This window comes from Fulmarus glacialis, unplaced genomic scaffold, assembly GCF_000690835.1.
Source record: "Fulmarus glacialis isolate BGI_N327 unplaced genomic scaffold, ASM69083v1 scaffold2577, whole genome shotgun sequence".
Lineage (NCBI taxonomy): Eukaryota > Metazoa > Chordata > Aves > Procellariiformes > Procellariidae > Fulmarus > Fulmarus glacialis.
In genome coordinates this window covers 43,221-54,122 of record NW_009224948.1, presented here as the reverse complement: position 1 = coordinate 54,122, position 10,902 = coordinate 43,221, and the positions used below count along the sequence as shown (strand labels likewise).

Genomic DNA, 10,902 nt, shown 5'->3' with positions numbered 1-10,902 from the left:
CGGTTGCTTTGCGGAAAGACTCTGGTTCAGTTGTTCCCATCGTTTCTGTAACTGAGCCTCAGCTGAGGTGTTGAAAAATTCCCCTCCTCGCTGGTAGAAAGACATGAGGGAGCAGGAATATGTTGTTTTTTTTTTTTTTAAAAAGTGTATCAGTGGTGGTGTACAGTTGATAAGCTGAATATTTTTTGACCAGACAGAAAAGTCTATCTCATTTCCTTTAGTTATGAATGCCTCTCTTTCTTACACCACACACAAAGTGGGACGGAGCCTGAGGAGCTGACTGAGATAACAGGGTAGGGGTAGTTGTTAGGGGCTGATGGGGAGGTCTGGAATAGTCCTTAAGGATGCGTGAGATGAGCTTTATGGTAAGCAGAGCATCCCTGGGAGTGTACGCAGATCAAGGGGGAGCTGGCTGGGGATGGTAAAAGGGGCAACTGGGATGAGACTGGGCCTAGAAGGAGCAAGAACAGAAAGAATTGAAGTTTTCACAGAGGGAGGGAGCTTGCGGTTGGGATTTGGGTAGAGGGGTGTGAGCTTGAAAGTGATCATTGGTGTCCATGGTTTCTGGGGTGAGAGAGCTGCTGAAGGTGGTCATGTAGTTATGGGGATGTTATGGGTAGAGGGGATGTTTCCATTCTGCTCTTTGGAGGGGAAAAAACAGCACTGGGGTGGGGGGAAATGGGAACCTGACACCGAGCCCTGTTGTTTAGCTGCTGCTGTGGGGGTGATTCCTGCCTCAGTCCGGGTAAGGCTGCCCGTGCTTCTCTGCTGCACTGGGGGTGCAGCAAAGTGAACAGCATCGCCCAGCTCGGCGCCTCACTTGTAGCTGCTCCCTCTCCTGCTAGGAAGCACTGCTTTAGGGAGAAGTGCTTTGGACTAACGAATAACCACAATAATTTGTCTCCTATTAGGTGTAAGCTCTGAGTGGGCTTCTCTTAACTTACTAAGTAGCACTGCTTGTGTTTTGGCTCACGTTTTTCCATCAGAGAGCTGGGTGTCTAAGGGGTGCCATAAACTCATACAAGAGCTCCCTGATAGCTATCTTGGCAGAAAGGATGGTTGAAGAGTGGGAGAGTAAGGCAAGCTTTAAGCCTTTAAGAAATTCCTTGTCAGCGGATGTGGGGAATCTAATCTATTCATACATGTAAGTAGGAAGCATACATTTTTGACAAGCTAATGAAAAAATGCAGGCTAGCTCACCATTATTTGCACTTTGGGGTATGTTAAAACTAGGTTTGAACCACAGAATAATTGATACTGAATGAAGACACAAAGTTAACTTGCTGGTGCTCAAATTTTGACCTACTTTTGGCATTCTCTGTAGCCTGGCTAGAGGTGTCAGGTAATACACTTTGTCTTTAAATCTTTCACTTCTTATTAAGAGATTTCAAAAGTCCAGAAGTGTGGAGTGGTAGTCAGAGATCTGAAATGTGACCTGGAAAATAGATATTGCAACTTACTCTATAATATTGGTTTAGCCCATCTTCTATTTTATGATTAAGGAAAAAGCAGTATGTTTGTTTCTGTTGCACCAGGTACTCAGCAAAACTCTTATGTAGGCTCTTTAAGAAATCAAGTTATGATTAAAAACAAAGTTGTAGTTATTTATAGGTCATCATTCTACTTAATACGTTTCTCAAAAATATTTGTCGCAGACATAAGTGCTTTTACAAGTGCCACTGTAAAACTTGCTCCTTTTTTTATTAGCACTGTTAAGAGAACCAGTTCCGCTGAGCGTGTGTCCCCAGGCGGTCGGAGGGAAAGCTATGGAGATTCCAAAGGGAGTCGCAACCGCACTGGATCCACCAGCAGTTCATCTAGTGGTAAAAAGAACAGTGAAAGGTAATGTTACCTAAATATCTCCTCCTTTCTCTGCCTACTGCCCTAATAATGAAATTAGTTTCTTTAGTGAAATTAGTTTCTCTAGTTTAGCAAATATTGGGAGCTTTTTTTTTAAAAAGCTCCAACAGTTGGACAAAAATATATTTTAAAACATTTCAAATAAAACAGGTTTTCAAATTTAGATGAGATTTATTTGCCTTATTTCCAAACCACAAACAATGTGAGAACCTTGAGTTGCCCGGAGAAGTTTGTAATTATTAAATATACATTTTCCATTATCTTAGTGGTTTCCGTTGGTCTTCAAGTCCCTGACATGTACTTCTTCAGGGTCCTGGTTGTGGTGTGTTGACGCCAGCTGGCAGCTAAGCACCATGCAGCCACTCACTCCCTCTCCCCCGGGAGGACGGGGGAAGAGACTAGGAAGAGCAAAAGTGAGAAAACTTGTAGGTCAAGATGAAGTTTAATAAATGAAGGAAAGAGGAAGGAAAACCAAAACAAGTGATGGAAAGACAATCACTCACCACCTCCCACATGTAGACTGATGCCCAGCCAGTCTTTGAGCAATGGCTGCCTCAGCCCAAGGGTCAGATTAATGAGAAGTGGAGGGAGAGGCTTACCTGCAAGTGTTATCCAAAGAAGCGGAATAAAGTGATGCCTTCTCTGTGTATCTCTGATGATGCTTCTCTGTACTGCTGTACAAGGAAAAGAGAATGTCTTGTCCAAGGGTTTCAGACTCAGGATGGTCTTGAACAAATAGCTGATTCATTGATGCTTGTGGCGAAGTCACTGTATCACTCAACTGGTTCTCTCCCATATTTCCTAGGCAGTGTTTAGTCTTGGCCATTTCACTTCACCTGTCCTATCCCAGTTTCCCACCACCAAAAAGTGGTATTGATGGTACTGTTTCACTATCTCACAGATGATGTAACCATAGAAACAGAATGCTAAAGAAGATCACATAATAACATAATTTACCTGCTCTGTATGGGCATCAGTGCTGTCATAGAAGTCGCTGGGTTGCTCATGAGCTGATGGTATGGCACAAAACATCCCTTCCTTTTTATCCCTTCAGCATCTTCGCTTGATATAAGGAGTGACTGAGGTTGTTGTGTACTAATGGACAGCCTAAATATGGGTGATGAAATTATTAACAGTTTGTTTCCTGGCTTACGTTTTCAGCTATGAAGCAAGACAGCAAATGTGCAACGTTTATGAAACTTGTGAGAGGCTTAGCAAATTATGGGAATAATGAAAAAATCAAGAATACTATCAAAGAAAAGGTTGTAAAATTGTAACCAAGGAAGATAACTTAATTATTTATACAAACTAAAAATTTAGCCAGTGTAAAATCTTGTTGGCGATGTGCATCTGTGCACATGAATGGGGTTTTTATAAGCTGACAGAATTCTGCAGGACTGGGCTTTCTGGCACTTCTGGAAATTTGACTTTATCTCAGCGTATGATTTTTTTTTTTTTCCCCCCTTAAATTTTTTATCAAATGATTGTAAACAACAGGTAGCCTTTGGGGAATGTATTTTGAAGAGATGAGAATGCTGCAATGGTACTTAATAGAAGTGGTTTTGGTTTTGTTTACAAGATTTTTGTACTTCACTTTAAATTTACTAAAAGACTGAAATATAATTGCAAAAAAAATTACTATAGCAATTAACTCTTTAAGTAATCCCTAAATAAATACTATTTTTGAGAGCAAAACCAATCTTTTATTGGATTACTTAGGAGCTACTGCATGTGCAGACTTGGACAGAATTGTTTCGAATTGTTTCTCAGACCCTTCTAGCACAGAGAATGTATACCTTGATACATCTGATAGAATACCACTGAAGCAGAAAACCAAATATCAACACTCTTAGGGACAAGTGAGCCTGAAAGTTTTGAAAGGCAAAACTAAGCAAAAAATTAATGACCGGTGAAGGGACTGCTGAGAAGATAAAAGCTTGCTCTTAGTTTAAACTGGAAGTTCTATGCAGTGTTGCAATAGTTGCACTATTGTAGCAGCTGTAGTCATACAGCTACTTGACTCAGTGAATTCATTAACAAGGAGCTGTTGTTTTCTGTATTGATCTCTTGAAGCTGATAGGTTTAAGGCTGATTTTTTTAGTTGTCCATATGTATAACTTCCTGCTCTATGGCACGTATCAAATTATAGCAATAGCCCTTACGTTGTGAACTCATTAATTCAAAAAGCTCCACCTTATATAAACAGAACAAATTTCTTAGGGAAACTTTTTATTAAAAAATCTAAATTTCTAAAATTAGATGGGAAGACTCTTCTTTCTGGAATGTGAGGAGGAAGTACAACTACCAATGGTGAAATGTCATTACGTTTCCAATTAACTGTAGTTTTTCAAAAAAGTTTTAACAAACGTGATGATCCTGCAGTGTCCTTTCTCTATGTATTTTATCAATTTTTTTAACAAAAAAATTCAAGTCCCCAAAAGGTGAATTCTCTGTATGTTGTGCAGTGGAAGATAAACCTGTCAAAATCTAAGTACAGTGCTTTGCAAAATCTGTTTTTTTTAAGATATCTCTGAGTTCCTGCTACCTGCATAAGGTGATAATTATCTGAAATCAGTTTTGTATTAAAGCTACTAAAGAAATAAGTTGAGATTATTAATTAGGTGGTTGTTCATTTAAATTAAGGAGAGATATGAATTCTAGCAGCTACACAGAGGTACTGTACACTTGAAAAATGGATTCCAAAATAGCTGAGAAATAAAAACATTACGACATAATTAACGGTTATCTGCAAAATTGTTTTTTGCTCTAAAGTTGGTCATGGCACTTGAGATGCGTTTTTAATTTTTTCATACTATTCTAACAGAAACCCAATGGTTTTGTCATTCTGCAGTTGTTAGGCCACAAAGGGTTGAGCAACAGCATTGGTCAGAAATCACTTTGGACTCGGGGAGGAGGTCCAGCGCACAAGTGATGTAATGCGTACATAATGTGCAAGTATCCCAAGGAACTAATCGAGAGTGCGTGTTAGATTGCCTTAGCTGGAGTTAAGTGATGTTGGTGTCAATATGAGAACAATCATTGTGTGGTTAGAGAGTTCTCCCTGATTTCTGTCACATGCAGCCTGAGGGTGTTCAGCACCACAGCTCTCACCGCCTTGAAGAGTGTCCTTACCCTGTGGAAGCGGCTGGCTGAAGACTTGCTCATGCTTCCTGTTGAAGCTGGGCCACCGTGCAAAAAACAAAGCAAGAGTCATGGGACTAGAAGAAAAATGAGCATGGTTCTGTACGCTGGGGGCTAAGGCTGTCCTCCTAAAGCTAACTGTATGTGTGAAAGAGGGTGTTACTTAACTGTCTACTCACAGCCTTACTATTTGTGTCATTGATCCTTATGCGTCCTTTTCAACTTGGGATATTCTGTGATTCTCTGTCTGGTCTGTAGATGAGGCTTAAAGCAGAATGCATGCCAGGAATCTAAAAAGCTAATCGTGAAATTATTGTTTTTCAATGTATATAGAGTTGTAGGCTGTTACGCAAAACCATAATGCTATAGAAAGCTATTTTAAGAAGCTATAAGCATAAGGAGTAAGGAGATGACCATAATCTCCAGTGCTGCTATGGGGTGTCGCAAGTCCCTATGGCTATGAACCAGGGGTAAGCCTTCCTAAGGGTTAGATAAGTAGGAAGTGACTCAAGTTCACGAAAAAGAAAAAGGGTAGTCAGAGCTCTGAGCTGTGTGTGTGGTTAGGGTTTGTATAATTAGAAAGTACACATGATTTGCTTTATTACTGTCATGAATCAGCCTTTCACATTAGCTTGATTAGCTTGAATAAGCCAGCATGATCTTTTCAGAACTAGGGACTTTTTTGTCTCTAATATGGCAGCATTTCTGACTAGTGCTTCATCCCATGAAGTTTTTATTTTCTAAAAATATCTTCATTCATAATAGAAAATGTTAATCTTAAATGCTAATCATGTTAACAATGGCAACACATCATGCTATTTATATAGATGAGATTGGCTATGTACGCCAGCTTGAAGCTTGAATTTAGATGCCTGATTAATACCAAGGCTGATATTATGAAAAGTTGCTAAATCAATGGATAGGATCAGTAGAATTCTTTTTTGTTTTGTTTTGTTTTTATCATTAAGTAAATGTATTATTCTTAACACAACTGTCAAATCAAGGCAAAAGGAAAAATACTGTAAAATTATTTGCTACAACTTCTATTGTAGAGAGAGAGAATCTTTTATGGTTAGAAAAAAATGTGTGCAAAAATCCAACTCAGTTTTGTTTCTTTTTTTGGTTTCTCTTTATCTGCCCATTGCAGTCTAGGCATGGATGTGGGGATGGCATCACAGCTCTAGGGATACTTCATGCTTCAGCATTTCTCCATCTAAATGATAGGATCCATTTGGGATCACCCTAAGAAACATACAACAGTAATCTGATATTTCAAAAGTTTTACTGAATAGAAAGAAAATGGAACTGGGAAGAAAAATAACTGCACAATATAGCTTTGTGTCCCTTTCATACTTCATCAGAAACAACACCCTCAAGCCTAATTATACAGGGGCAAGGACAAAGAAAACAAATGACTGGCATTTCTTGAAAAAGATTGCTTCTTTCCGGCCAGGGTAGTACTATCCAGAGAGCTCCTCTCAGCTTTTCTGCCTCTTCCTTCTCCACATGCTTCATGTGTTTTCGCCTCAAGTTTTGCCAAATATTTTCTCAAGAGAAAAAGACAAACCAATTTCAGGTTGTCTTCCAGGCAGCAGTGCAGTGGGAAGGAGAAGACATTTTAATCATGATGGATATGTGCTTTCTGGGTTCTACCAAGTACTGTCATTCACCAAGAAACAATTGGGCAGTTCCATGTTTTATATAAACTCTTTGGAAAAGCAGGATTCAAACTTTAGTTTGCTCCTTAAATCCAGAGAGAACAAAGCCATGAAGTAAGTGAACACTCACACATGCACTGATACAGTAGTCCCCCCGGTCCACATATGCAGAGAGATTTTGTAGTTAAGGATATATTCCTAGTTTTTTGTTATGGTTGTAAACTGCTTTGGACTAACAAATCTCACTGACTGGAAACCAAAACTGATGCAGCTGCTCATGACCAGTTTCTGTGTCCTCCTGTAACTGGACTAACTCCGCAAGGGAAGAGGATCTGGTACTTGGTAGAGGAAAATCTATAGTTTTGAGAATGTAAGAAGGATTGAATGTAGAAGTTTTAACACCTGCCATCAAGAAGCCACAATGTATGCTGGATTTAATGGTGTCTGCCTGGGGATTTACCTTGTAAATAATTGAATTGAAAAAGTATTTTTATTTATATGTACACACAAAAATATTTATCTTTTATATTATATTTTAAAATTTATATTATATTGATACCTTTATATGTGCAGACTGTATGTGTATGCTTTTTAAAATAGAAATTTCTTCATTATTTTCACAGCAAACCCAAGGAACCAATGTTCAGTGCAGGTAGGAACTTTAAAAATTTTTAAGCAGATAACAACTGTGATAACAGATTTTTTTTTTTTATTTTATTTTTTTTCTTTTGTTTTTCTGTGGATGCCTAGGAACTGGTATTGGGAATCTAAACATGATACTTACAGGCTACTGATGACATGTTTTTAAAAAAGTTGATCAGTTTGCTCTAGTTTTTATTGGCCCAATAGGTTTATTTTACAGTTAGGATTCTTTGTAAGAAGACAAAGAAGAAAAAGGCTGTGTCTTCTTACCTCAAATATGTCTTCCCTTTCAAAGCAGTATTAAGGTTTTGCTAATTAAAGCGTATGCCAAGTTCCAGCTATGATGCTATCATGTTAATTTAGTCATAAAAGGGAGCCCTCAACTATTGTTAAAGGATGCCACATCTGCCCTAATGCTCTGTAATAAAATTTGTCAAATTACAAATAAAAAAAGTGTTTTGTTACTACAGTTTTGGAAGTCTATCTTTAATTTGAAAATCACTTTATTTTTTTCCTACTTATGTATTATCCCTGTGAAAAGATTTTGAAAGTGAAATAGTAAGTATAAGTGAAAGCAGAATTTGTCCTTGTCATTAGACAGTTACAAACTTTTGAACGATCTCAATAAAAATACAAAGCGCAATAGTATACATAACAGTTATTTTTGTTCTGAAAAACCAAGAACAACTAAAATAAAAGCTTTCTTTTAACAAAATAAGGAAGGGGAAAAAAAGTTGATTTATCAGATATATCTTATTCTTTTTGTGTATAGTTCTGTAACAGTAATCATACATTAAGCTGAAAAAGTAGAAAATCTTTTGTTTACTGAGCTTATTGATCATCATCCAACAAAGCTCTTAAGCCATTCTTCAGGGTTTAGTGTAATTGATTTTGAACTCAGTAATATATAAAACTAAGTAAGCGCTTAAGTATTTTGTGGCAATACAATCACAGTTCATGTCCCTTTCATGAAAACTGTTGGTTTGGAAAAAGAAAACTGATTGGCACAGAATACACTTCTCTTGTGTAACATTTTTCCTTCCTTTGCACCATGTAAGCAAAGGTATTTGGGATAATTTTTCTTCTGACACTTTCCCTATAGATAAAGATCAGTAGTTAAACAGATGTGATGCTACTTTTACCCTTCTCACCTGGACAAAATTCCTACTGAAATTAATGATTTTTTTTCTAAGAAAGTTATACTTGGTATTTTACGTACTTTAAGCATAGAGTTGCATAATGGAGCTTAAGCTAGTATTTTAATGATAGAAGAACTAAACAGAGCCCCTAGCTGGAGGAAGAGGGTTTTGACTGCAATTACCCAACGTATGGCATGGAGTATGGCTCAGTGTTTTGTCAAGCGCCAGGTTAGCCTCCAGCAGAATACAACTGGACAGCAGGTAGAGCAGGTATTTAGCGAGTTTATTGTATTCAAACACATCTTTATCTAGCCCTTCTGTCTCTGTCTCTGTAATCACAAGGGAAGCGCCGTGTGACACACTGCAAAGGTAGGCTTCACTTCCAAAACCTCATAGCTCTCGAAGCAAAATGGTACTGGTGGGATAAAAGCTCAATGTATAAACAGTTATTTTCTAGCTTGCACGCATTTTGCAATGTTAAGACTTTCCTAGTTCTTTTGAATGAAACAAAAATATTATACCATCCATTATACAGTCTACTGAATTATAACCCTCAGGTGCACTTCAATAATAATAACGGGTTATAATTTAGATTCCTGTGGAATTTTTCAGAAGAATTTGGATTAGAAAAAATACGTTGAGAGAGCTATATGGCAACACATGGATGTTCACTGTGTTTGAAATGGTGTTCTGCACTTTTGCTGAAATTCATATAGAATTTGCCCCTTTGTTGGCTGTTTCGCTGTTAGCCTAACATGGTTATAGAAGCCTTGTTTTTTCCCCTGCTTTTTCTTACTGAGTAGACTGTAGATTTTTCTGAATGTTGAATAAACAGACCTAGGCCTCCAACTAATTTCTTAGTGCTTTTTGCTCAATGTCATAAAGCAGAGTTACATTTGGTAAACATACCATATTGTTTTCTAAAGCTTTAGCTAAACTGTAGTGTAAATATGCACATTTTTGATGCATGTTTATGTCTGTGATACAATCACAGATTTGTCTTGCTTTTTAGAGATGGCTAAATCCTAACAGGTTTTCCACTAATCAGCATCTTTCAGCTTTGCAACGAATCTAAAATTTCACAAAGCAAAGAATGTTTGTTCTCAAGGCAAAGTCTTTTAGAGAGTCACTACCTCTGTGTATTCTTTGTACAATTTTATGCCTGCAATCAGTAGTGGTCTCCTTTGCAGATCCTAATGGCATTCACGTGCCTTCTTATTTCAGTTCAGTAACTGTTAATTTTTACAGTTATTTTCAACAACAATTTCAAATTTACAAAATTGCAGATGTAAAAGATACATTTGTCTAAAAGTTTCACCATTGGTCTGTCTTTGTAGTTTGATGATTGTCTGTCTTTACATCTATATCTTCACATTTAGAACTCTGCTGTCTTAAAAACTTAGTTATGAAAAATACGAGGAAAGGGATGTAGATTGGTTATGCAGATAATATGTTTGGATTACTAACAAAAATCAGTACAGATGGACTTCATATTACCAAAAGAAAATGGATCCACAGTATGGATTTCTGTGCCTGACCTAGTCATCCTCAGTTCCTCTTTATAGTTGAGAGAGGCATTCTGAAGGCATAATTTATATACTTGGTATAATATACTTGGTATAATTTACTATACTTGCTTTTAGACATCTGCCTTAACACGTGATTAATTTGTCCAAAAGTACCTGTTTCTCCCTATTTACTCTAAAAAGGAGTTTTGAGTGACTAGGTCAAATACTTCCACTGCAGATGGCTAAATACGAGTTTTATGAGTCCCATAAGTTTCAGGTGAGAAAAGCAGTTCAGTGAATTAAACCTGCATTCATTCCCAGCCTTTGATAAGCTCAGTCAGGGGTTGTCACTGCGGAAAATCTATTGACTTCCAGTGCACCAGTATCAGTAGTATTGGCATGTGTTTCAAGCTCATTAAATAGATGCTGCATGCGCATACAAATAGTGCTGTAATGCTCTGCTATTTTATGCTTTACCCTCTATGGTTTATTTTCCAATACAGATCTACTGGAGTGAATTTAAAAAACAATTCCAGTATTCTAGCATTTTAACAGGCATCTTAAGCTCCAACCATCTGTCACCGTTATTTCACCATTATTATTGCTGCTTCTTAGCATTCAGTTTTCTGTTGTTTTCATTATATGTATGAATTCTGTAAATGAAGGGATTTTAGAGAGCCCTAGCTGTAACTTTACTGGGACAGATTAGGTAGATCTCTTTCCCAGATTAATTAGTCTAAAGGCAAAATACACATGTATTTAGGTAATACAGCATAGCTATGACGTTTATTTGTTCAACCGATAATTTTTATTCAGTCAGTATTTGTAGCGTATGCATATTTCCAATTAAAATAAAGCCTTAGTTTTCAAATTTTAAAAAAAATGGTGTAGTTGTAATGATACTTAACAATTCATAGCATAATTTTAACAGTCCTAAATTGTATATTTTTTTTT

At 37.2% G+C, this 10,902-nt stretch overlaps 1 protein-coding gene across 1 annotated transcript in view; it reads left to right on the top strand.

Moving 5' to 3' along the window:
- Positions 1-10,902, top strand: part of EML1 (echinoderm microtubule associated protein like 1) — a 50,392-nt gene that overhangs the window by 7,405 nt on the left and 32,085 nt on the right. The window contains exons 2-3 of the mRNA XM_009582304.1: positions 1,708-1,842; positions 7,283-7,311. Of these exons, the coding sequence (XP_009580599.1) occupies positions 7,299-7,311 (13 nt within the window). The 5' untranslated portion in view covers positions 1,708-1,842; positions 7,283-7,298. The remainder of the gene's footprint in view (positions 1-1,707; positions 1,843-7,282; positions 7,312-10,902) is intronic.